The 27904-nt window shown below is 38.6% G+C and overlaps 1 protein-coding gene across 1 annotated transcript in view; it reads left to right on the top strand.

Moving 5' to 3' along the window:
* CDK14 (cyclin dependent kinase 14) overlaps window positions 1–27904 on the top strand; it is a 516006-nt gene that overhangs the window by 132532 nt on the left and 355570 nt on the right. Inside the window, exon 4 of the mRNA XM_079785896.1 lies at window positions 8531–8625. Within this exon, the coding sequence (XP_079642022.1) occupies window positions 8531–8625 (95 nt within the window). The remainder of the gene's footprint in view (window positions 1–8530; window positions 8626–27904) is intronic.

The following is a 27904-nucleotide window of genomic DNA, read 5'->3' as shown; positions in this document are numbered from 1 at the left end:
CACCCTCCCTACCTACCTGCCGGTCGCCATCTCCCTCATCTCCTTGGTCATGTAATTTTAAAGGTCAGTATATCCTGTATAATAAAAGGGTAATATACAAATCGACTGGACAGCAGAATGACCGGTCGCTATGATGCACACTGACCACCAGGGGGCAGACGCTCAATGCAGAAGCGCCCCCTGGTGGTCAGTGCACTCCCACAGGGGGAGTGCCACTCAGCCAGAAGCCCTGAGCCAGGCACAGTGGCGGTGGCAGGAGCCTCTCCCGCCTCCATGGCAGTGCTGAGGGCTCCCAGACTGCAAGAGGGCGCAGGCTTGGCTGAGGGACCCCTTGCGTGCACAAATTTCGTGCACCAGGCCTCTAGTCATAGTATAAATGACAGTGAGTTTCAATATTTATTTTTAATTTTTTAATAAGGAATTAATTAAAATCCTTATGAAAGAAAGTTGAAACTTGCCTGATGCTCTCTGTATTTCTCTTTAAACTTACATTTTATTTTTATTAAAGTAACTAGAGGCCCGATGCATGCAATTCATGAAGGGGGCTCAGCCCTCATAGCCGCAGCGGCTTGCCTTGGCCCTTCCAGCCATAGCTTCGTCCAGAAGGACATTCGGAAGGACGTCCAGAAGGACATTCGGAAGGACGTCCAGAAGGTTGTTTGGCTGTCCGGTCTAATTAGCATATTACGCTTTTATTACATCTTCCTAACAGTGTGTACATGTCTATGTATGTTCACATGCTGGTCATTCTCTATGTCAGGAGTCATGACTGAAATCAGGGTGACTTTAGTGAGCATCACATTTATCTATACCTCCTGATACTGTCCAGATAGTGGCACTTTAAAATTCAGGCAAAATGTAAAGAATGTGATTTCATATAAATTGGTTTATTTCAAGAGGTGTTTGACAGATTTTGTTGATTTGTTTCAGACATTTTATGAGTGCCTGCTTTTCCTGGGCCTACTCCCTGGGTAGTGTTTAGTACTGTCACTGATAGGACGGACTTTCCCTCCCCTTTTCCTGTCACCTCCTCCAGCCCAGCTGTGCTCTCCAATAGCTAGAACTGTTGGGAGAACTGTAGGAGACTGCCTGCCATCTTGCTGGCCCAATTTAGAAGGGATTTTATTGAGCTGTGCTGTCATCATCTGGACTTAAAGAGAACATGGTTGCAGATATTCAAATTCAGGTTACTGTCCTCTACACATTCCAAAAATTACTCAACATTTACATCCTTCTATTACCAAAACAAAAAACAGACAAAAATCCCTGTGATTGGCAGGCCAAATCTAGAGAGGGGGAGGGAGGTGCAAACTTGAAAAGGAGAGCTCCCCTTCAGTGCTCCGATGGCCATCCTTGGGGGTCTCAACATGGCACTGCCTTCTTCTTGTGGGGACTAGACAGTTCCCAGACAGAACCAAGCCCCCTTGTCAGGTTGTCACCATGCATGGTGCTTGGCTCTATCTCTCTGTTCAGCATCTAGATCTACTTTGTAACCAAGTTACCCATCAAGTATGGATTACCTTAGTGTGACTGTGTTTAATGGGGCTAGAAATGCAGGATGATAGAGCCTGTTCTGGAGATCAAAGGCAGAAGAAAAATTAGCCAACTTCAAATTCTGGTTGTTTAATGAGGTCACATAGTTCTGATGGAATCCTTCCCACTTTCTCTGCATACCTACTCTCACAATTATAGTATAACTAGAGGCCCGGAGCACAAAATTCATGCACGGGGGAGAGGGGATGTCTCTCAGGCCAACCTGCACCCTCTCCAATCTGGGACCCCTTGAGGGATGTCCGACTGCCCGTTTAGGCCCGATCCTACCGGGATCGGGCCTAAATGGGCAGTCGGACATCCCTCTCACAATCCAGGACTGCTGGCTCCCAACTGCTCGCCTGCCTGCCTTCCTGATTGCCCCTAACCGCTTCTGCCTGCCAGCCTGATCACCCCTAACTGCCCTCCCCTGCAGGCCTGGTCACCCCTAACTGTCCTCCCCTGCAGGCCCAGGTCCCCCCCAACTGCCCTCCCCTGCAGGCCCGGTTGCCCCCAACTTCCCTCCTCTGCAGGCCTGGTCACCCCTAATTGCCCTCCCCTGCAGGCCCGGGTCCCCCCCAACTGCCCTCCCCTGCAGGCCCGGTTGCCCCCAACTTCCCTCCCCTGCAGGCCTGGTCCCTCCCACCTGCCCTCCCTTGCACACCTGGTCCCTCCCAACTGCCCTCCCCTGCTGGCCTGATCACTCACAATTGCCCTCCCTTGCAGGCCTGGTCCCTCCCAGCTGCCCTCCCCTGCTGGCCATCTTGTGTCAGCCATCTTGTGTCCACATGGGGGCAGCCATCTTTGACCACATGGGGGCAGCTATCTTGTGTGTTGGAGTGATCGTCAATTTGCATATTACTCTTTTATCAGATAGGATGTAATAGAGTGGTGATTCTTACTTGTGGTTTTCCTCATCAACATTCTTAATCAAGGTGTTATGTATAAAGGTTACAATCTATTTCAATGAATTCAGTATGAAACTATGGACATTCTTATAGTCATGCCACAGTATCATTACAATGAGCACAGAGGTATACTCACGCGGTGTATAAATATAAATACAGTTCAAAAACCCACCCTTGCTTTTAGGATAGGGTTTCAGTAGATGACAGACTTAATCATAATTTAATATCTCTTCCTTTTGGGAGGGAGTTAGATCTCCATGTAGATTCCACCAGTGTAGTGGTGGTAAAGAAAATCTGTTTTTGATTCCGGTCAACTTGGTTTGAATTCTTGCTTTGCCATTAGCTGTAGGATATTAGATGAGCTACTTTATTTCTCCAGTCTTCAAATTCTTCATGTTCAAATGGGGATACCAACCTTAATTAAGCTCTTGCAGGGATTAATAGGTAATTATTTAAAGTGATGAGCTCAAGCCTGGTACGTAGTAAACATTTGATATTAGCTAGTTTTTCTTGATTACACAAACCATGAACTAGAGCTAGCAAGGTCAGGGTCCAAACACTGTTCAGCTGGAATATTATCTTCACTTCTTTATTATCCATGCCAATGTTCCCCTCCACTGGTCCAGACAATTGACAGTTCTCTGTGCCTTTATTCTGTTAAAAAAAGTATTAACATTATCTCGTTAAATTCCATGTCTCTTTGTAGTGTTAGTATCCTTTAGCAATTCCTGATTAGCCCTCCTATTTCCAGTTCTCTAAAGTGCTATATCAAGCCTGCACTCTAAGTGGGGAAGTGATAAGCAGGGAATAATTGCCCCATCAGGCTGTTTCCCATCCATGCATGCACCTGACATCAAAGAGTCAAAGCTGATGGTTGGGGCATCTTTATTTAAATGTGGTAATTTAATGAAGTTGCAAGGGAAAAAACGGAAAACCAAAGGCTTGAACTTAATTATTAAATAAAAGAGGACCTCTCCTTCAGAATTGTTCTTAATTTTGCTCTTTTGATGGGAAGGGTTTTATTATTGGCCTCTTTAAAGATTTAGCACTTGGATTCTTTATTTATTGACATAGCCATTACAGATCAGAACATTTTTGCATAGGTAAAATAGGAGACTGACTTTGTAAGACTCTAACTCTTAGAGCTCAGACTATCTCATAGGCATGGCCTATTCCATAGGCCATTCTTTTGTAGACTAGGACAACTTTCGAACAGGCATTGTATGTAGCAATTCGTGCGGTGGAGCTATCATGATTGATCTGTAAGTTACAGTGTATTTTTATAATATCTACATGTCGGTTTCACAGGGCAAATAACATTGATTGTATGACCATCAGAGGTGGGGAAATATTAATTTTCTGCCATCACAGTGTTCATAGAATATATTTTAACCATGGCAGTTAATGCATCCAAATCCATTTAATTAGATAAATAGACTACTTTGTGCCATTAGCATTTTCTCTTACTTGATTTTTTTTTTGTAGATGAATGGGGTATGTTTTAAAAAACATTCCCCTTGTTTTTCTAATGGCCTCAATTCAATTTTTTCAAGTCATAAGTGTAGTGTTATCTGTGTCTCAAAATGATTACATCAACTCTATGATATAAGGCAGTTTGTGAAGAGTGAATAATTTTTAGAAAATTATTTGTGTCTTCCTGGCAGATAAAATATTCTCTTACACATTTTGTGTGACCGTGTCTTGCACATGCTCTAAATATGCATTAGCAGTTTATTTCCTAATACGAGCAAAGAGGAGATTTCCTGCTGCTGCTTTTTTACTTCAACTTAGATCAGATTTATTCTTAAAGGATCACAAAAGCAAATATACAGGCTTTTCAATCTGATTTTAAATAATTTAGAGTGGAACTGGGATCACAATATTTTCCCCATTGAAGGTCATATTATACTGAAGTTTAATGTAGGTTTAAAAATTTCTGTTTAAAACTTGGGCCCAGGAGGGTGATGGTAAAGTGCGACATTCGCAAGCTGTTTCCTGGTAATGAAAAATGCATGAGAACATAACCCACACAGGACTAGTCAGGTAATTTTGAATGTAATTTTCCGTTAAGTTTTACTTGATTCAACTCAATACATGGTTTATACTTTACAAGTTTCTTGAAGAAAAGAATAGGTGGTCCATCGTCTTTATTAATCCCTTCCTACTATCTATTTTGTTCTTTTCTAGCTGTGGTTTAATGTCTAACTCATATTACTTTCAAGCTTCTCTTCCCATGCACTTGTATACATGTATTTACATTTTAATTCATGTATTGATTTGGCTGCATCCCATGGGTCTTAAAATGTCATGTCCTCACTGCCACATATTTATGAGTTTTCCATTTTGATTTTCTTTTTAACCTACATGGCTAAACTATTTAGTTTCCCTTTTATTCTTTATTTCTAATTTATTGCATTGTGTTCAGAAAAAGTAACTGAATGTTTTTGTGATTTCGAATATTGAGATTTTCTTTGTGGCTAATCTGTGCTCATCTTTTGTGGGTGTTAAATGTGTTCTTGAAAAAGTATTAATATGTGTATTAGATTGAAATGTTAATTCTAATATGCAAGCCCACATATCCCTTACTTATTAGTTGTCTGCTTGCTTTGTTGATGTCTGAGCAATGTATGTCTCCCATTATCATCATGGGTTTGTTAATTTCTCATTTTATTGCTATTAGCAGTTGTTTCATACATTCCATTTTTTTGTTAATCCTCACTAGAGGATTTTTCCCCCCCATTGCTTTTCAGAGAAAGTGGAAAGGATGAAGGGAGAGGGGGAGGGGGAGAGGGAGCGGGAGGGGCGAGGGGTGGGGGGAGGAGGAGGGGTGGGGGAGGAGAGGGGGAGGAGAGATGCGAGAGATACACATTGATTGGTTGCCTCTAGAATGTGCCCTGACCAGGTAGTAGGGAGCGAACTAGCAACCCAGGTATGTGCCCTTTGATCAGGAATCAAACCCGTGACCCTTCGGTTCGTTGGCCAGCACTCTAACCACCGAGAAACACCGGCCAGAGCTGTTTCATTCATTTCAAAGCTACATTATTTGGCTCAAAGTAGTTTATGATGATTAAATGTCTTGGTGCATTTTAATGTTGATTTTAATGAGATACAATAATTTAATCCATTTGTTTTGCATAGGCTGTCTTCCATCAATATTGCTGTAGTACATGATTTTGCAAAAATATTTATTTTTGCTATGTTTGGACTTGACTTACTTCTTATTTTATGATTCTTCACTTAACATTCTTTCCTATTGAGTACCCGCCTCCTCTAGCCTCTTACTTTTACCCCCTTCCCTCTGTTTCCTTGCAATTGTTTCTTTTATTCCCTTTCCCCCCAAATTTGTTTGGAATTTGTATATCTTATTTATATTGCTCTAGGGATTAACTTGTAAGAGTTTAGAAACATCTAAAACTTAAACAGTTGTAGTTAATCAGTATCAGCAGTCAATCCAGTGAATCTCAACATGCTTTATTTCTCCTATCCTACTGTTTCTTGCCTTCCTGCAATTCCCCCATCACTCCAGCTTCATCTTATATTGAGATAGCATGGTATTTTATATCAATTTTTTTAATTAAAATTTTTAATGTTGACATTATTGCAGTTGTTCCCTAGAATGGGTGTCCCCCTGTTCACCCCTTTCTCTCACTTCACCTCTTTCCTTGGCTTTCACCAAACTATTGTCTGTGTCCATGGGGTATGCATATATGTTTTTTAGCTATTCCCTTCACCTTCTTTATTCAATTACCTTCCTCCTCTCCTTGGGCACCGGCCAGTCTATTTCGTTTTATCTAGACTTTTTTTGAAGGGGGTAAGATTGCAGCTTTTCCATCCCATTTGAGGAACTATCTTGAGTATAGTATTCGTGATTCAGAATAATTTCTCTTTTCATTTTGAAAATATTGCTGAATTGTCTTTCTTCAGCCAGTGTTGTCTATAAAAATATTATGCTTGTTGGGTAATTTTTCTGTTTAGATTCAGTCTGTCCCCAAAGTTATCTGGGAAAATTCTATTCAAACATTGAACTTAGTATGTTTTCACCTATGTCCATTCTTTTATTCATTGCCTATTAAATGTTTTATTTCATTAATTATTTAATCTCTAATCTCTCTGAAGACGCTGTCATTTTTATTCAAAGTTCTTTTTAGCTTTGCAATATCAACTCTTTTACCAGGGTTTTAGTTGAACTGCTCATTAAATTTTATGCGTCTGTTATTGATATTCCTGAAATGATTTGTGATTTTTGGCTGTATTCTCATTGTTGTGTGTGAGAATTGCTGTCAGCATATTCTGTTTTCTGTAAATTGTCGCTTGTAATTGTATGAGAGAGGCAGGCATTATGGGTTGGGGATGTGGGCATGTCATGTTTTCTCTAAGTATTTATTGGCTACTTCCATCCCCTGTAGCCTGGGTACCACATTCTCAGCTGTCTCCTCTGTGCACATGTCCCTGCAGTTTGCTTGGGAGGACACTTCGTGCTCAGCTGTGCTGAGTAGTTTCATATTTACCCAGAGACTCTTGCTTCTTTTATTTGTAATGGTCTTACATGTTGGATCTTTAAGTTCCCACAATATTTTCTCCAGAGTCTTGATCCTGATTACTTCTGTCTTTCAGAATTCCTCAAGTTTTCACTTAAATGTTGCTATTCTTTTTTGTTTTATTTTCCATTCCTGTTTCTGGTTTATTATTTTTGAAACATATCTTTTCAGTCACTCATGTCCTTTTAGATGGCAAGGATGTAAGAGGCATGTGCTCAACTTGCCACATAATCCTTATAAATGGTAGGAGTCATATTCATTGTCAGGATGCTGTGTTGTTTCATAAGTGTTCTGAGAGCATATGCTCAAGAATAGTGTTCTGTAAACTTTTTGCAAGAAGTTATTTCTCTAAGCTTCTACAGTTGGTTACTTACAAAGTACCACAATCATTAACAACTTTTTACCAGTTATATATGTACTTATAGCTATGATCAGAGAATCCCTTTAATTCTCATATAATTATCGTTTTCTAGTATGTTTTGGTATTACCCTTTTTTTATAGTGCCATTAAAATAACAGGCAATTTGCTTCCATGGAGGACAGTGCTCTCTGGTGAGGTTGGGGTAGGAGTTGAGCACAGAAGTGATGAGATCTCTCTCTCAGCACGTTTAAGCTCATGATGGGGTAAACCATTTCTTATGGAAGAGCTATTTTGTTGCAGCTAAACCTTAAGGATTGGTTTCTGTAGATGTAAGAGAGTTCCTTTTGTATTAATTAGTGAACCTGAAGGATGCATCTGATTATCTGTTTGCATTGTCCCTGACGGGTATTGCAGGGATACCTTTATATGACTGAATTTTGTACAGTCATGATTTACAACAGGGTTCAGATAGTAACTCTTTCAGCTTTGTTGGCCTTATGATCTTGGTGGTAACTACAACTCTGTTGTAGCTTGAAGTCATAGCACAATATATAAATGAGTGGATGACTGTGTTCCAATAAACTTTATGGACACTAAAATTTGATTTTTAATATTCACATGCTATAACATTTTCTTTTTCTTTTGATCCTTCCCTGTTAAAAAATGTAAAAACCTTTCTAAGCTTATGGGATATATGAAAACATGAAGTGGGTGGGATTTGCCAGCCCCTAATTTAGAAGATTATATAATGACATGGAAAATAGTTATAATAGTGGAAAAAAAGGCAGGTTACAAGATAGTGTAATCCCATTTATGTAAAAAAGCAATCTTCGGTATGCAGATAGCATTGGAAGAAGAGATATCAAAATCTTGCCCTAGCTGGTCTGAAGGGTAATGGGTTAGATTCCAGTTAAGGGCAGTTAAAAAAAAAAAATCTTAATGGTGATTTTCTCTGGGTGGTTACATTATGGGTTAATCTAAACTTCTGTACTGTTCATTTGTATATTTGGAGTTTTATATCCTGAATATCTATGTTGTTGTTTTTTTAAATAAGCATTGCTTTTAAAAATAAGCATCAGAAAAACATTATTTAAAAAGTGACAGAGGATCTGTATATATTTAGCAGAACTGGGTTATTTATTGTTAATTAGTTTGATACAATCTGCTTTGTTTCCCCTCTGCTCCATTTTCAGCCTACAAGTCCCAAATTTGGAAAAGCTGACTCATACGAAAAACTGGAAAAACTAGGGGAAGGATCTTATGCTACAGTATACAAAGGGAAAAGCAAGTAAGTGCATTAGTTTCTGAACATTTCACATGTAAAATCTACCTGCTCTCTTAATACTAAGTCACAGTGTAGTTAAATAATTTTCACTGAATAGATAATAAATTCTCCCCTCAGGTTTCTTTTCCTGTTCTTTTAGCAAGTGTGAAAGTCAGTAGAATTGGTTTTTCCTTACTAACAGTTTTGCAGACTTGTCCAATTTATCTTTCCTGTCCGCCCCCCCGCCCCCCCCCATCTTTGTTTTCTTTTTCCCTCATTGGAGTTGGAACCCTCAGATGAGAACTCATTTCCAGGTGAATCATACAATTAATTTCTCATGGAGGTTGAGCATTTGCTTAAGAGTAAGAGTACTGGTTTGACAAAGCCAAATGTATTGGCCATTCCTGACATCTTTTAAAATGAGCTTTTACCACATCTTTCAGAAATTACCTAAAAATACTGCATACTCTTCCCCCCGCCACCTGTCTTCTTTGACATTAAGCCATATATATTTTCACAGAAAGAAACCACTCTTCCCCCATTTGTCCTCTTCCCCCATGCTATGTTGGGGTTAGGGCACAGCTTTGGATCCTCAACAAGATCACCCCTACATGTCTCTGATGTGGTTAGGAGCACAGAGTTACTGTATTTGGAGGCCTGTGGCTCGTAGAAAAAACTGCAGGAGACACAAGCCTTGTTTTATCTTAATCACATTACTAAATGATGTTGAAAAATAATTTTCTAAATTATTCCTGTTTTTGTCTCTTTTTAAGTCATTATAAAAATTAGGAAATTTTAAGCTAAGTAATTAAAAAGATATAAAAGAAAATTCTCTGAAGTATCATTTTAAACATGCAATTGGAAATTATGCTGATTTGGGTGGTTTCCTGCTTTTATGGAATGTGTTCTTATTCATGATTCTTTGTTCATGATTTTTTGAGTTAAGAAGGTGAAGGAATATTCCTGATACATGTAAGAAAGGAAGTGCAGAAATGCTGAAAGTCAAAAATACTAGTACAAATTTTGAGATCTTAGATATTTGAAAAAACAAAGGCTGTTTTTTTTATGTTAAGGAAAAATAAACATGGGGAATGCAAAGAAAACAAAATTTAGATGGCTGTTAATGACTTAACTGTGTTGCTCCAGCATTACAGAATGTTATGGTAATGGTCTAATTGAGGGGTGGGGAACCTTTTTTCTGCCAAGAGCCATTTGGATATTTATACATCATTTGCGGTCCATACAAAATTATCAACTTAAACATTAGCCTGCTGTATTTGGTCAAACATTTAATTAACTCACCCCTAATGCCTTGGCAACAGGCCCAATGACTTCACAGGCCTTATAAAGCCTGAGGGCCAGACGTTCCTCACTCCTGGTCTAAATGGTTGAGCTAATTTCAGTAGGGTTTGTGTCCCAAATTTTAAATATTTTTCCTAAAGAAAAATAGTTCGAACCCTACTGTATAAAAAAGGACTTGTACATTTAATGTTAATAGCATGAAGATAACTACACTGGGTTAAGCAGTTATGTTCAATATAATCTGGTATGTGCATTGTCTTGTTTACTCCTCACAATTCCCTATATGATTAGGTCCTATAACTATCATCTCCATTTGACCAGGAAACTGTGCTTAGAGAGTTTCAGCCACTTGCCCCAAGTCCATACAGGTGGTTAGTGGCAATACCGGTACTTGTTTTGGCTCAGATCTATCGGGTTTGAAGCCATTATTTTCCTAACCATCACACTGTACCACTTCCAGAGTGTAAGGCCTTCCTTGGAAAGAGTTGATCCTTGTTGAATATTCCAGATGGTTCTCACATATGCTCTGACTTGGTTTAATCAGAATCAGACAGAAGCAAACATACAATTTGATTATAAGGAAACAAACCAATCACTTTGAAGTGCCCTCCCACAAAAGATGTGCCTGGCTGATTTCCAAATGTAAGTTAATAACTCTATTAAATGTTTAACTTTAAGATGGATGTCACAGACTTGGGGATGGGTGAGAAATCCCCCATTTATTATGCCGGAATAAAAGGAAGACTGCCTTTTAAGTACCTGCAGTCTTTGAGAAGAATGGCTCTGGACAGTTAATACTTCTCACTCCAGCAGGTCTAAATGTATCTTGTCAGCATTTCTCAAGCTCTTTCAAGCCTGCTGGTCATGTGTGGCATTTAATTTCCTCTAGCTGGAGATCAAAGCCATTGACCACTCGCCTCCTTTAAGACATGACAGGCTGCCTGTGCTTGCTTTAAGGTGGCAAGGTCAGGCCAACGGACCATAGTTATGTGCCATCTAGCAAGACGTGAGAGCTGCCTTTGGTTGGTGTGTCCCCTGAAGTGCTAGTAGTTTGAGGAGCCAGCTGCAGGTTGGAATTCGTGTTGCAGCATTCCTGACCACTCTCCCATAAATGTCTGCAGCCCTGCCTCCGTCTTTAAACATTGTCCTCAGCATCTTCTTTTAGAGCAGCTGTTAGTATCTTGAACTAAAGCCGCCTGGTATTTGTAGAGATCCCACTGATGGTTGGTTTGAGAGCATTTTACGTAGGTTGATTTACATGTGTCACGTTTGGAGCTGCCTTGAACCTCATGACGTTAGTTTGCTAGGACTGTGGAAACAAAGCACCACAAACTGGGTGGCCTAAACAAGAACTTTATCCTGTTTCAGTTCTGGGGGCCAGAGTCTAAGAACAAGGCGCTGGCAGAGTGCTTCTTTCTGAAGGTTGGTCTGTAAGGGAGACTGCTCCCTGCCTCTCTCCTAGCCTCTGCGGCGTGCTGCCAATCATTGGCATCGCTGGCTTGTAGGTGCAGCACCTTGATCTCTGCCTTCATGTTCACATGGTGTGCTCCCTGTGTGCATCTGTCTCCACATCCAAATTTCCCCTTTTTATGAGGACTCGAATCACATTGCATGACCTCATTTTAACTTTAAAGACCCTGTGTCCACATAAGGTCACATTGTGAGGCATGAGGGGCTAGAACATCAACATATCTCTTTTGAAGGACACACTTCCATTCATAACACTTATGAATTTCAGATCTCACTAATTTGGCATTGTGTTTATGACATGTTTTTCTTGTCCTACTTATGGTATGTATTAGCCGTCTTTTATTTCATGTTTCTTCTTTATACAATATAAGCAAAGGATATACCCTCCAACAAGAGGTTTGTGTAATTGTTGATTTTGGTGTAGTAGTTGCTGTTAGCCATAATTTAGACACCTGAGAAGGAATAGAAAGGCTTTTTATTACTCTTGAGTTTCTTATTCCTGTAGGGTCACATAGATTGGGGAGTTGATTGAGATTCCTATACTGTGTAAAACCCCTTGGTAATGAGTTTGTTTCTAAAGATTATGGTGGATTAACTGCAACCATATCAGTATACAACACTCAAAAATAAGTTTTTTAGAAAAAGCTTTAAACTTTTCATATTTTCATATCTGAGTAGAGTTTTTTTCTAAACATTTTCTTCAGCTTCATAATTATTTTTTGTGTGCATATTTGTGTTTGGGGCAGGGAAGCAATTTATCATCACTGACTGCTAATCTCTATCCTGGTTTAGTTTCCTTATTATGTTCTATCTTCTAAATTCCTTTCACATTTAATGTAGGATTGACAAAACCCATGCATTGTATACTTCACATTGTAAAATGTATGGCATTTTAAAATGTCTTTAATTCAGTCCCTTGAAGTCATATTTTATCTCTCAGTTTCCCAAGGACGTTTGAATATTAAAACACTTGTGAACATTTTCTGAGCTTATTCAACTGATGATGACTGTTTATGATGTTACTTTTATGCCTTTTCTATGCTGTGGGTGAAAAGTAGGTATCCTAGATGTGGATTCTGCTGTCAGGAAACTTAACAGTCGTGAAGGCAGGTGGTCCACACACATAAATAAGTCTATAAAGTTGGAATGTAATATATCCTGGAAAAGCTAGAATGTGGTAAGAAAGGCCAGGTAAAATGGTGTGGGGTTTCAAAAGCAAGGAAGAGAGGATGGTGTACACTAAAGTGATTTAAATATGTTCTCTCCAGTGGTGAGTTATTTGACTTCACAGATTCATTTGCTTTTTTTTTTAAAGTTTTATTTTTAAATTATAGTTTGCATTCAACATTATTTTGTATTAGTTTCAGATATACAGCATAGCAGACAATCATATACTTTACAGTGTTCCCAATATTTCAAGTACCCACCTGGCACCATATATATTACAATATTACATATATATTACAATATTACAATATTGTTGACTATTTCCTATGCTTTATTTTACATTCCCATGTGTTTTGTAACTACCAATTAGTACATCTAATTCCTTCACCGTTTTCACCCAGCCCCCCAAGCCTTTTCCCCTCTGGCATCCATCAGTCTGTTCTCTGTATGTATAAGTCTTTTTATTTTGTTTCTTTACTTTATTCTATAGATTCCACATATAAGTGAAATTGCATGATACTTGTCTTATTTCACTTAATATAATGCCCAGTTAATCACTCCCCACCCACCCCCAACCCCCACCTTTCCTCTGAAATTTGTCAATCTGTTCCATGCTTCTATGTCTCCGGATCTAGCAAATTGATTCATTTTGATTGTTGTGTGAATTTTGATTAAGCAAAGGTGTTATATGTAAGTATTAAAGTAGAATTGGCTTTAAGCTTTATAATTGGGAAGGGTTAGTGGGTTGTTAACATGTGAGCACCCATGAATGTATGGCCATGATAGATAAAAACTACAATTACCGGCCACCTCAATTCCCAAACTTGAGATGCAGTGGGACCCATCTGCTTCTCAGTGCCCTGGGATCTGTTGATGGAACACACCCATGTCCCTCTGGTGCCTAAGTCCCCCAGGTTTCTGCATCCCATAGTAAGACACCATGGACCTTTACTCTTGCCTGGGACAGGGTCCTCTCTTTTCCTTCCTACTTTGTCTAGGGGAGTGTGAGGCTATAGCTGCTTGCTTTTCATTTTCTCATACTTCTAGTGTCATTTAGATAAAGAGAAACCTTGTTTTATTGTTCCATCTCTGTAATTAAAATATTGGACTTACTCTGACAAAGCCATTCAACAGATGATACTGCTTTCTGGTCATTTTTTTTCTGCTTATCTTCAGTTTCTGTTGAGGTGAAGATGCAAAACTTTACTCCTGCGGGAGACTGCTAAATGCAGAAGTCTGCCCGCACTGGCTTGTGCCAGCCCTGAGTGTTATCTCAGAGGTGAATAAGAACAGAGGAGGGATTTCCTCACTTTATGTAACACAAGACTTATGTGATTGAAAGTGCCAATCTTCTTTTAGCATTTCATTCTGCCAGTCTGTGCTGAATTATTGAACTTGAATGAAATGACCTCATAAATGGAGAGACTAACCCAAGCCAAGACTGAAATATACTAAATACATTTCAAAGAGCTCTTCAAAGCCCCTGGAGAAATAGTGGGAAGAAATGCTGTTAATTAAAACAAGCAGCATTCAGGAGGAAGAGAGCGGCAGTTAACCACTTTTTCAGAATATGTGGGATTAGAGAGGTGGCTTTTACTGCTCGCCCTGGAGGTCAACTCCATTGCAGTACTATCAGGAGTTGGAAGAATTCTAAAAGTCATAAATACCCATTTGGAAAACACTGGACTCCTGGTTCCCTGAAGTTTCAGCCTTAAGTGTTGACACTTATATATTCCGTGAAAGCTAGAATGCAGCATAAGGGGACTGTTATGCTGACTTCCAGTGTCCTGAGAGGTTACTATCCGCAAATGGGAACTCTGTGCAGAGGAGAGGCAGGTCTGATTGCTTTGTATGAGCTGCTGCAGGATGCTCCCAAGGCCCTCTCTCTGTTTCTCTTTAGGCTGCATTGACTTCTTTTAGACTTTGGGTCCATGGGCCAAAGCTTGTTATCACAGCTCACTTCTAAGATCAAGCCTGTATCCACACTATTAGTCACAGGGTACGAAAATAGCAGCATAGTATGACAATAAAGTCAGTATTAAGTGGTGCAATATAATGCACAAAATACATGACAACATAGAAAAGAAATTGGATAAAGAAGCTAATGGAGTAAATGGATTTTGCTCCATGTGATTTTCAAATCTGGTGCTCCTTGTATATAGATAAAGTTGAAAAACTAGAGTTCTAATTCTTACTAGGCCAAGGAGGATAGTAGCTCACCCACTGACATTTGCTAATTTTATTTTTAAAAACCAGAAAGTCTATTGAAATTGCAGATCCAACCCTGACTTCCTTTAGACTTTAGTGAAAGAATGCGAGGCTTGAGGGTCTGATCCATCAGTACAGCTGGTCTCACTTAGCTTGCAGCAGATAAACAAATAATGCCTAATCTTTCTGACAAAAGTGACAATGAGGATATTGTTTAGGAAAGAGGCATGATTTCAATTATTAGACAAAACTGTACAGGCATAACTTTCCAATTAGACAATGTTTAAGTGTATCGGCCTCTGTTGGTCATTTTTGTTATTTGGGTTCTTTGAACATTTGATTAGGAGCCAGTCAAAAATAATCAGTGATATTTACTATCTTCAAAATTGAGATCAAATATCAGCTATGTCCAACTGGTGAAAATGGGGGCATTCTTTGCATAGTGGAAGAAATATTTGAAAGAGCGAGTGTGGAAATTTCCAATTATTACTATGTCAGGGCTCCTAGAATCTCCCATAGTTCAGGTTGAATAATTTTTGAGGAGGACTGCAGGAAGGATTAATGATAAAATTGGTTTCACCTTAAAGCATACCCACATTCCTGAGTTTTATTATTATTATTATCATCCTTTTATTTTAAACCAGGATGCTAGGAAATTAGCATCTTTTTAGTCTAAACCAGTGGTTCTCAACTGATTCTCGGTCTTTCTTCCCAGGTTACATTTGATGATAACTGGAAACATGTTTGTTTTTCACAGCGTAGGGAGAGGTGGTTTTGTTACTGGCATCTAGAGAGGCCAGGGATGCTGTTGGACCACCCCACAAATGAACAGGACAACCTTCTGCAACAGAGAATTATTTACCCCAAAGTGTCATAGTACCGAGGTTGAGAAACCCTCGTCTAGACAAGGACTGCATGCAGGCAGTGTTTATTTTAAAGAGCTCTTTTCTTTAGAGGTATTTACTAAGCCCCTCTGGTACTCTGCGTGCAAGGCCAGCCAGTGGACATGAAGTGCGGAACAAAATTGAGTTCCTCTTTTCATGAAGCCATCATGTTGTTGGAGAGGCAAAAATTAATCAAGATAGTATACATATTTGTAATTTTAAATTGCATAAAAGAAAAAAGATATATGAGAAAGAATTATGACAGAGAGTGGTGGATTTCATCTATTTGCATGAGAGTTGGTTGGGCAATAGATATGCTTGCAATGGATGTAGAATAGAAGCCTTGCTTCGAAGGGGACAATTATGCTTAGATATGAAGGAGAAGACATGACCAATCAGGTACAGAGTAGGGATAAGAGTGTTTCAGGCCGGACTCTGAGAAGAGCTTGGTAGGTTATGCAGACTCGGAGAACCCCATGGGGGTTAGGGATGTGTTCAGGGAGATTTGTATGAATTGAGTTTTGAGAACTTGGCCTTGGGGATCATCCTAGGAATGCTCTGCTTATACATTGCTGCACAGTGAACCACCCCAAAATGTAGAGACTGAAAACAACACTGTCATTCAATTTGCTGCAGTTGGGGAAGGGCTGGGCAGGAAGGGTTTGTTTCTGATCCCACGTGGTATCATTTCGTGCATCTTGTCTGGGATATGAAGGATCCATCGCCAACATGGTTCACGCACATGGCTGGAAAGCTGGAGCTGGCTTTTCTCATGGTTTGGGCTTCCTAATAGCATTTTGTCTCAGAATGAACATCCTCTGACACAGGAAGTAAGATGTCTGCCTTCAGCTCCAACATATAAAGAGCCTGGGAGTTGTTGCTTCCATCCTTACAAAGAAAAGCAACTGGGCAACCTGAAAAATCAAGTTTTCTTCAATTCATCAAAGAACAGAGGTTACAAGGAAGACCACTCTTCTAAACTCTGAGGAGACAGACATGTTGAGGTAGACATAGCCATCATCTCCTTCCCTGGACCACAAGCTGCTGGAGCTGTAACTGGTAGGAATGCTGAAATAGTCACTTTGATCACCTGCTGGAGGCTGAGTGTGGACTAACGTGAGAGTGAAATCTCTGGGGCTGCAGCGGTCGGAAAGCCCAAGCCCCCACATTTTTGCAGACTTGGCCTCCAGGAACCCCACAAGGTTCTCACAGTGAAGATCATGAAACGAAGATCTGTTTGTGTCTCTGGCAGTGGGAGGGGGAGGGTAATTTTTTTCCTAAGAAGATATAACAGTTCTTCATGTGTATGCACCTAACAAGAGAATGTTAAACTATGTGAGGCAAAAACTGATAAGAACAGGAATGAGAAATGGACAAATCAGATATTGTAATTGGAGACGTCAGTACCCCTTTGTCAGCAATAGGTAGATCCCTCAAGCGGAAAGATCGCTAAGGAATAGATGACCAGGGAAGCTGCCAATATTTGAAGGCCTGTGCCCAGAACGGGAAGGGTCACTTTTACCTACTTTATTGGTCAGGTATTTGAAGAGACCAGATTCCAGGGTAGGGGACATACGATGCACCAGGAGTGTCAAAGAATTTTGGGCCTATGTTTATTATTATTACGAAACCCCGTCCATGTTTTGGTACATGGATGACGCTCAACCATCTGAGCCACTCCGGCTGGTTGGGGGGCGGGGGGCGTGCTTAAAAATCTCACAATAGAGATTGGATTTCATTCTAGTCTGGAATTAAATCTTTGTTGTCAGTTGTGCACAGAATTTGTCAGTTATCTTTTGTGATCACTTACTCATTGACCCCCTTTTGAATTAACCTCACTAGGTTTTAGATAACACTCTTGAGAAGGGCCAAGACTGGGTTTGGAGTAAGGCGCTTTGTGCTTTATGTCCTGGTTTGCCTGCGACAGTCCTGGTTTACGGTTTGGTCTTTGTGCAATTATGAGTAATACTTCTTTTTACTAATTCAGTGTCCCCATTTGGATGATAAATTATATGCTCAGCTTACTTATATAATGCTTTATTCTTTTAGAAACTTGGAAAAAAATGTTTTGCCAAAACACAAAATTTGATTAAAATATTTTACCCTGGGATTCATAAGAAGCATTTAGACGCATTAATTAGAATGAATCTTTGGGGAGCTTTTTGAACTGTCTGTAATTACCATTGAACCTCTCGTGCAGATTTGTCCATTTAAAATGTTTCATAACTGGTTCATGAGCTTTAAGTACAGTACATGCTCTTTTTGTGAAAAAGCAACTGATCAGTCTAGACCTACCTAGATCCCTTACTACTCATAACATAAATGGCAGGATCAGCATCATTTAAGGTAGTTGAAATGCTGGAAATTTGAAGTAGGAATGAATGAGTAAACTGGGTCCTGGGTGAAATCAGGTGCTGTTAGAACTCCAAGCTAATAGGTTGTAGCGTCAATGAGTTTTAGTCAAATGTGTACAGTCTGTTTAGCACTGATGTATGCAAAAGAAGTATACTATACCAGTAGGAACATTTATAATAGTGGAGAGATGGCATGTTGCTGAAAATCTAGGACTACAAATTGCATAGTGTAATCAAGTACAAGATTGGATTGTGGACACTGTTGACTGGGGACAGTTTTGAGGAATACGAGTTCCTCCTGGTAGGCCAGGACCAGAAAAGAAACGGAGTGGGGTTTGATCTGATTCTTTCCCTAAGGGTGCGTGGGTTGCCCAGGGAGTTCAACGTGTTTGTTGTCTCCTAGTTGGGCTCAAGTGATACCTGATTGTGTTGCTAAAATCTGAAAATGGAAAAGAAAACACAAGCTCAGTGGCTTCTATCCAGAAAAATATCTGAGCTTAAAAAATAATCTCAGACAGAAAGGAAATTATTTTAAAGATTTCAGGCATGAGACATTTTTCATGCTTAATGGTTGATTCAAGAAAACAGACGTCTCTTTCCCTGTATAAACAAATTCTTTGAAAAATTAAAAGATAATTCAGTCTGTAATTCAAAATGGTCCTTTTGGGATTGCTGTGTTTTTAACTGTCTCTGTTTTCAGGGATTTAGATCAGGGATTTAGATCCACCAGCATTGTCTGAGCTGAGGGGAAATTGTAAACATTAGATACTTTGGTTAATAGTTGAAAGCCCTGTTGTAACTCATCAGAGAATAAGGTAGAAGTCATTCCTAATTGGCCTGATGGGTGACACCAGAGTGAATTCGGAAGCAGCTTAGCAGCCACCACAGGTTACCTACCAACTAAAATGCCCCTGAGGAAGCAGAAAGGGAACCAAAGGCTTTTATTGTGCCTCTGATCAAACCCCTTAGGAGAATGTAGAGGGAAATGGAGATACTGAGAAACCAAATATATGTTACAGAGGAGCCCTATTGGGATCCCAGAGGAAGCTGAATTCCTAATGAGAAGGCAATGGACTAGGTAAAACAGAGTCACACTGTTTTCTTTCTTTTCTTCTTCTTCTTCTTTTTTTTTTTTTTTTTTTGCTTCATGTTCCTGGGAAAGTTTCAGTGTTAAGCTCTGGAGAGTTGTGGGCACCTATGACTATGCCCAAAGTAAAGCATAGAGGATTATTAAATTAAAATTAATTATATCTGATCTCTGAGTGAAATAGATGAAATAACAGAACACAAGGATTTAGAGTTGGACAAAGCCTCGAGGAACCAAAAAAGATGAGAGGGACTGCCAGAGAGGTAACAGGGAAACCAAATGCCAAGGAGGGGAGAGAGTTGCAGAAGAGTGTGCATGAGGTCAAGTATTCAGCAAGGTCAAATCAGATGAGTCTCGAGAGAATCCATTCCAATTAGGAAGGTTTTTCTTAAACATGTGTAGGGGATCGGTGGGGAAAGAGACCTACTTGCTTTAGATTGAAGAGAGAGAGAGAAAGAGAGGCGAAAAAATGGAGGCTGGAATGCAAGATATTAGTTTGAGGAGTGAGGCAGGGAAGGAAAGAACAAGAAGAAAGGAGATAAGTATTTGCTGTTTTAGTTTTAAACTAAATAGGAAGGAATTGAGTATGGCATAGATTATAACAAAGGAGTCAGTCAATAGGGAGAGGGAAAATGGCTAAGAAAACACTTGGAGTCCACAGTCTTGATGAAGGAACCTGAGGAGCTGTTCCTTCTGTCACTTGAGCTTTGTTCTCTATGTGGCACATATTTGGTCTCCCCTTTTCTTGTGCTGATAATACCAGCTTCATCTCATTAGCACTTAGACCTGTAAGAATATTTTCCTTCTTAAACCTCCCTTCTCTTTTTATTTGTGTTCTTGGAAAATTCAGATACTTCACTGAACTCTGTGTAGAGCATTGGTTTCTCTTCTTGGCCCCTTTGACTCCATTGATACTAGTTGTGATATCTAACAACAATATCGAATTTTGTAAATCTTTTCTTTCTCCTGGTGCTACCTTTCTCTTTGCAATTGAAGGTTATGAAAAAAAGTTGATGTTTATTGAACACTGGGTTAAGCTTCATTTTTTCACCTATAAGAATAGAGCTAATAATAAGAAATTATTTCATATAACTGTGAGGAATATATATAACTGAATATGTGAGTGTTTAGAACATTGTCTTGCATATAGTACACGGTCAGTGAATATCAGTTATTACTTTTTTATTTGTTTCTAATAACAATCCTAGAAAAGCTTTGAAATAAGACTATTTATCCCACTTTACAGATTTAGAAACTGAGGCCCATAATGTAGTTTGCCCATGATCACATAGCTAAGTGGCAGAGCCAAGATTCAGGCTCAGTCAAGTCCATCTAGAGAGCTGAGTTCCAATTTTTATCTCCTTTTATTTTTTGGGAAAAAAAATTGAAATCTACTTTCTTAAAATCTATTTTTACTCTACCTTTGTTAATGATCGACCCTGGGGGTACATAGCTAGTTTCTCCCATGATTCTCATATCTTCCTTTGTGCCAGCATTGTAATTTCCTTTAGTTATTTATCATTCGTATACTCTGCTGTTCTAGGCAACTGCACGGTGACATCATCATAGCAATTTCCCCCCTTATTTTACCCAAGTGATTTGTGGCTTTCCCTACAGTAGGTGCCTGCTTGGAATAGAACACTCACTCTTCTTCTTTCCCCTCTGTCAAATACGTTTATTTTGGACAAGGTTTTCCATTCCATTTCTGCCTTCTCATTGTGCACCTCAGCCCAAGATTTGATGGCACTCATTTCTCTTACTATCTTTTTATTCTACTCACATGGCAAACATAACTCCTGATCTTCCAGCACCTTTACAACCCTTTTATACGTCTCATAAATAGTGGAGAAACTAATACCTAACATTATAGCAAGAACAGTACCTTAAAAAAATAATTTTTTTCAAAGAATTTTTCAGTTTTTTTTAGTGAATCAGAAACTCATCACCTTTGAGCCCCCACCCAAAGTATATTCCCACCCCTAACTGTGAATGTAGTTAAGCATTTAGAATTTAATTAAGAGGAAAAAAATGATTGTCTCTACTTGTTATGCTATTTGGAAGTCTTGCCAAAATTTCATAGTCTTTGTTTTTATTTTAAGCCACTTCCTTATGTATTTGTGTCGAAGCAGATACATTTATATTGATTGTATATATTTAGTCACACAAACTTTTAGATGACTTAATTAACTTACAAGTCTTTTTTTTTTTGATGATTGATGTGACCTGAGCTAATTTACCATTGACCTACCTGTTAAAAAAGGATTTGTTTAATTAATAAGACCTGAAGAGAACAAATGCACTTAAGCTTGTTTTGTCTAATAGAAAATGGTTATGTGAAAGATGTTGCATCAAAAATGCAATTGTTGAAGCTAATGTGGCCAGATCTCTATATACGGACAATGTTAGGAGACACTTAAAAGTCAGCCTGTACTGTTATATTTCCTTTCTACTTTTCAAAAATGTTCTCTTGTGTTATGTATATTTTTATAATGCATGAACACACACATACATACATTTGCATATATGAAAAAGAAAATGCAGAGTTGACAGGTTGAAGGATGGGTCCAAGTTGATACACCTGAGTAGTAGCAGAGCAGCCCTGGAAACATGGGTGTCTCCACTTCCCATCTGTCATTTCCTTACTCTCCTTCAGAACTGGAGCCATTCCATCTATCTGAGATAAGTAAATCTCCCTGTTTTTTAAAATATCCTATATAATTCAGCCATGCTTTCTCCTTAGTAACTCAAGTGAATGTTTTATAGCATAATGCTTGTCTGACACAATTTTAATCATGATTTCTCAGTTTCTGAAATTCACAATCTGAATTTCACTTGACTAATTAGTGGTTTGGATTTTTAAGATTGTGCTAAAAATGAGAAAATAAGGAATGTATTTTCTTCACAATTTTGTCTATATAAAAACAAAAGGAAGAATGATCCTATGTGTTATAACCAGATAAAGTTGTTTATTTTACCATGGACACAGAATATTAGTTTTATAGTAATTTTTATGTGTATACATTCATTTTTTTAATAAGAAAAGAGTATAAATAAATCTAAAAAAAGAAAAATGGTAATCAATTACTAAGTGACCAAATATCTTATCTACAGATACTTGACATAGAAAAACTTAGATATTTGTCTGCAGTTTACCCAATTTAACAGATATACCATTGATTTCTAAAACTCATTATAAGGTAATGTATTGCAGTAGCTAAAGTCTCATTTATTTTCTGGACTGAGATTTGTATGCACAGTGCTGTTATAGAAGAATTCCTCAATTGGATGACTACTGATGATTTCCCATCTGCTTCAGTTGGAGAAGTATGATGGCAGTTGTATGCATTCCTCATTTTAGGTGAAAACTGAGAAAATATCTAATTGCTTTTGAGCAAATATTGCCTGAAGTCAGGGACTTTACTCCTCTAACACTCACTTTGCACTGAAATGAAAGTCATATCACAAAGCTTTCTGATAATGAGTGAGAAGATTGACACACACACAAACGAGAGACATTTAGGAAAGCTGGCTCTTGTGCTTTCTTAGTTATAGAAACTGTTGTAACAGGGAAAGATGATGGAATCTACCCTGTCCGTAGCCAATCAGTACAAGCAAAAGCCATTCAACATGGCCACTCCTCAAAGTGGCTACTTTATGTTTTCTCACTGAATGGAAATTAAGTTTCTTATTCAAAGCAAGATTTTTAACAGTTTTTTGTTAATACCTTGTCAATTTTCCTGACTTTATAGCACTAAACCTAGCAAAACAGATAGCTCTACAGAAAAGGGATGCTGATGTCCTGTTTGATGATGACACACACATTATGGTTTGGAATACCCTGGAAGTAGCATAGGTGGATTTAACAAATTGAGTATTCGGCTTTTTTATAGTATGTGTACTATATTTTTTATAGTATGCATACAAATATTTTATAGTATGTATACATAATTATAGTATTTAAATCCTGGAAATTTATTTATTTTTAGTGTGTTTTAACTTATGTTCACACATATATTAATTTTATAGTCTGTTTTCATCTATATTTATATCATGACATATATTTAGTAGGCTTTTAGCTTAGTTAATTTAACTTTATTAGTTAGGCATAAAAATGTATATTTAACTTCCTCAGATGAACATTGTTAATATGTTAACTTTTATTTTAATTAAAGCTCTCCCCTAAAAAAATGTGAAGGGTAATTCATGTATTGATAACCACATGATCGAATATTTAATTACTCTACTGGATCAATATTGTGAGGACTTGGCATCCAAATCTCCCAAGTCTGCTTTTCTTTTCTTATATCCTATTGCTTCCCTAGTTTCTGCTCCCTGTACATTAAATGTGCTTTCTCCCCTTTCTGAACCTTTGCTTTACTTAAAAAAAAATGTTTTTTTATTAATTTCAGAGAGAGGAAGGGAAGGGAGAGGGAGAGAGCAAGTTAGAAACATCAGTGATGAGCGAGAATCATTGATCGGTTGCCTCCTGTACACCCCCTACTCGGGATCTAGGCCACAACATGGGCATGTGCTCTGACCAGGAATTGAAAAATGACCTCCTGGTTCATGGGGGCAACACTCAACCGCTGAGCCATATTGGCTGAGCCTGAACCTTTGTTTTTGTTAGATCCCTCTGTATAGTGACTGACCTCTCCTTGTCACATGCCCACATTCTGTTCCATCTCTAACTCAAGTCTCACTCATGCTATGAGACTTTCCTGGTTTCTGACAAGATTCTCTGACTAAACTTTAGTTCTGCTCCTCTAAGCCCTCCTCTTGACTAGGCCTTGACTTCGCCAACTACCTCCTTCCCCAGTCTTACCCCCTGCTCCTTGCCAGGCCTGGATAGCTCCTTTTCAGTAAGAAAACAGCTAAGTCAATGTAGAGAAAATCCCCCACCCTCTGATCCCTCTGGCCTGCCCTCAGCAAGAATCCTGTTTTATCAGTTTAGCAAAAATTACCCCTACTTTTGATGCCTCCTCTTAGTAATTTTCCATTCACAGTGACCCACAAACCTGCTCCTTGGCTATAAATCTCTACTTCTTTTTGTTGTATCTAGAGTTGAACCTTACTTTTCTCTCCCCTATTGCAATAGTCTTGAATAAATCCTTACTGTTTTAACAAATGTCAGAATACATTTTTCTTATTTTTTCACGATTCACTTACTGCTTTGCTTGGTATCTGCTTCCCCACATGTATGTAACTTATTTTCATATATATGTACAGTAATATATATAGTTTACTCTTCTATGTACAGTTGACCCTGGAACAATGCAAAGGCTGGGGTGGCTACTTCCCAGCCCACTACAACTGCAGTTCGCTCCCTGCATACTCAGATTCTCAGCCGTGAAGCCGACCCTTGAACAGTGCGTGTTTGAACTGTGCAGGTCATTTGACTGAGCTCAATTGAAAAATAAATCTGCATATGAAGGGACCTGTGCAATACAAACCTGTGTTGTTCAAGGGTCAACTTTATATATCTTATTCTTCAGAACCTGTCACAGTGCTATTAGTAGAGGCTTAACTGATAAGCGCTAACTATGTAATGAGTGGAGAATTGGTTAGGAATTCTCTGATTAGGCTCTTTAAGTGTGATGAGAAGAGGCTTTGACAGATAGTCCTTAGGAATAGAGATTTGCAGTTGGATCGTAGGAAGTTCTTTCTTCAACTGACATTTGATCACTGTGAGTTCCAGTTCTTGAAGAGGTCATGTATTTGGGTTGTAGCCTATTGTCCTGGAGATGAGTTGATTGGTTGTTGTCCGTCACTGGGTATGGAACACACCCATTAGACTGAATTCTAGCCAGGTCCACTCGGAGGAATTGCCCCATAGGTCCTGCCCCCAGGTGGTTGTCAGGTCCATGCAGGCTTTTATTATTTGTCTAACAGGGTTGCGTTCCCCAATAAATCAAAATGCAGGAGTCATGAAATTTTAAGAAAGGAAGCACTGGGGCCATTTTCCTTAAAAAGCAAATGTGACCTTGTTTGACCTTGACGCTCCCTGGGTTCTTATTTCAGCCCATCCAGTAAAAGGATATATTGTTAAACCCAAACAAAAAAGTGAATGAACAGATATAAAAGTAGGATGCCATTAAGAAAAATCTACACATAGAAAAAAACTCCAGAAGATATATACGTGTTGAAGGACTTACCTCTGAACAGTGGCATTATTATTGATATGAAATATTTCTGTATTTCCAACTATAAATACATATTACTTTTATAATCAGGATAATACTTACTTAATCGACTCTAAAATATATTGACTTATTTTGAAATTTGTAAAATATTGCTAGAAAACAATTGCATTGCTTTGGGAGTAAATAATTTGAAGAGGACATGTACTGGTGTAAGCAGAGTGCCTCTGTGGCAGGCAGGACCAGTATGAGTGTGTGGACCGCATGCCTTTCTTCTGCGGCTGACACTTTAATTATTGCTACCACACAGAGATCTTACAAGTATGGGCTCTGAAGTTGGACCCCCTAGATCCAAATTGTGGATTTGTCGCTTCTAGTTGTTAGATCTGTGCCTCAGTTTCTTAATAAAGTGGAGTTCATAATGTATCACATAGAGGTGTTACAGGGATTAAGTGAGACAGTGTAAATAAAATCCCTGGCCAGGGCCTGCCGCACTGTACTAGTAGGTGCTTTAGGGGTATTCCACAGGAGTGTTATTTTTGAGTTCGAGACAACTATCTTGATTTTAAAATTATTGGCTGTGTATAAAACTATTTCATTTGGCTAACTAATTTGTACTCTGGCTCTGTTGTTAGGGTTGGGAGGTAGTAATTCTAGAATACATCTTATCATACTAATTACATATAATTTTTATGAAGGTCTTTCTCGATATTTTATATTAATTTACATATTACAAAAGACATTAATATAAAACCTGATCTTCAACATATGTAGGTACTGTAGATTGTTTTCAACTTTATACTTAATTGATTCATTTTTACTTTGCAACTCTGCTTGCCTATAAAGCCGTTCATCCTAGAATTACTTTTATTTTTAGAACAATCTTTTAGATTTAGGTAATTCATGATGCCATGCATTGTTCTCCAATCCTTTTTGTCATAAAAGACAAATCAAACTAGGTATATTTGGCCTTGCTTTATATTGTTTTTTAATCTCATTTTAAAGATATTTAATGGTGACATATTATAATTATGAAAGTATACATTTTAATTGGAGAAAATAGAAATTACTCATAATACTTTTGACTTGAAATGTCTCCTAGTCCTTTAACTAAGTTACTGTGTATTTATAATAATTTTATTTGTTGGTTCTCCATGGGCCTTTGCAGCCAAACCCCAAAAAGAAAACACTAGATTTCTATTCTGATTATCACACAAACTTGACGTGTGCGCGTGTGTGCATGCATGGGTATCTTTATTGGAATTGGGTTGAGGATAATCTGAACTCTGAATACCCCTGACTTAATGGCTCTCCAGGGTTGCTTTAATTGTTTTGTCCTGCTGTTCCAAACTTCATTTAATCTTGTGTGACTATGTTTGCATGGAAACGTGCAAGATCTCTGTGGTTCACAGTACTTGGCAGGGAGTGTTTGGGGACTGCTCAGAGCCGCATGGTGAACCAGGGATGTGCCTCCCGGTGCATCTCACTTAACTTCTTGGAGACAGTCTTTTTCCTGGAAGTAGACACTTAACTTCTCTCTTATGATGCTGAACATGTTTGCCTGTACCAGGAAAGAGGGAACATTCATGAACCTGTTAGAGAACTGGGAACTGGGAAGCTTGAAATGTTATGGTTCACCATCAGACTTGATTGTCTTTTCTTTAATCCCAGCTCATGTGTTGACTCACTCTGATTGTGATGCTGTAATTAGGCTTCTTAAAAAGAAAATTAGGAACGAGTGGATTTGATTTTTGTGTTTAGATACAGTATGAGGTATAGTATGTAAAAATTTGGCAGAAAATATAGATGCGTCTCAACTTCTCATGGGATTACATACCAGTAAATTCATCATAAGTATAAAATATTTTAGGCTGAAAATACATTTAATACACCTAACCTGCAAAACATCCTAAAGTAGGCTTAGCTAGCCTACTCTAAAGTGATCACAACACTCACATTAGCCTATAGTTGGCAAAATCATCTCACTGCCACAGCTTCACTAAAGATATTCTAGTACATATTGCTAGCCTGGGAAGAGATCAAAATTCAGAATTTGAAGTATGGTTTCTACTGAATGCATATCACTTTTGCACTATCATAAAATCAAAAATTAAGTTGCGCCTTGTAAGCTGGGGCCCATCTGGTATAAGTAACCTAAGAGAGGGGAAACAGTAATAGTATCATCCAGAAGTACACCCATTCCTTTTCTGCTTTTGTGAAGCCTTTTCTATGGGAAAAAGCTACTGGAGATAAAAATCTACCTGAAGTGGCAACTTGACCTCAGAAGGAGAAAATTTGATTTCTCTAAAAATGTAAAAGGCAACTGTTTCAAAGAACTCATATATGTTTCTCCCGACAAGTGTGCTTGAAAGGGGGATTAGGGAAAAACAAAACCAAAAATAAACCCAACTTCTTTTTTTCTTAAATTCTCACCCGAGGTTATCTTTTTATTGATTTTGTTTGTTTAGAGAGAGAGAGAGAAATAGAAACATCCATGTAAGAGAGAAACACCAGTTGCCCCCTGTATGCGCCCCACCAGAGATCAAACCTTCAACCTAGGTGTGTGCCCTGACTGGGAATCAAACCTGCAACCTAGGTATGTGCCCTGACTGGGATGATGCTCCAACCAACTGAGCCACCCACTCATGGCACCCCAAATCATTTTTTTCCTTTATCCTTACACCATCTCTTCAT

This window comes from Cnephaeus nilssonii, assembly GCF_951640355.1.
Source record: "Cnephaeus nilssonii genome assembly, chromosome: 12".
Lineage (NCBI taxonomy): Eukaryota > Metazoa > Chordata > Mammalia > Chiroptera > Vespertilionidae > Cnephaeus > Cnephaeus nilssonii.
Note: the sequence above shows the minus strand (reverse complement) of the source record. Positions and strands in the feature narration are given on the sequence as shown.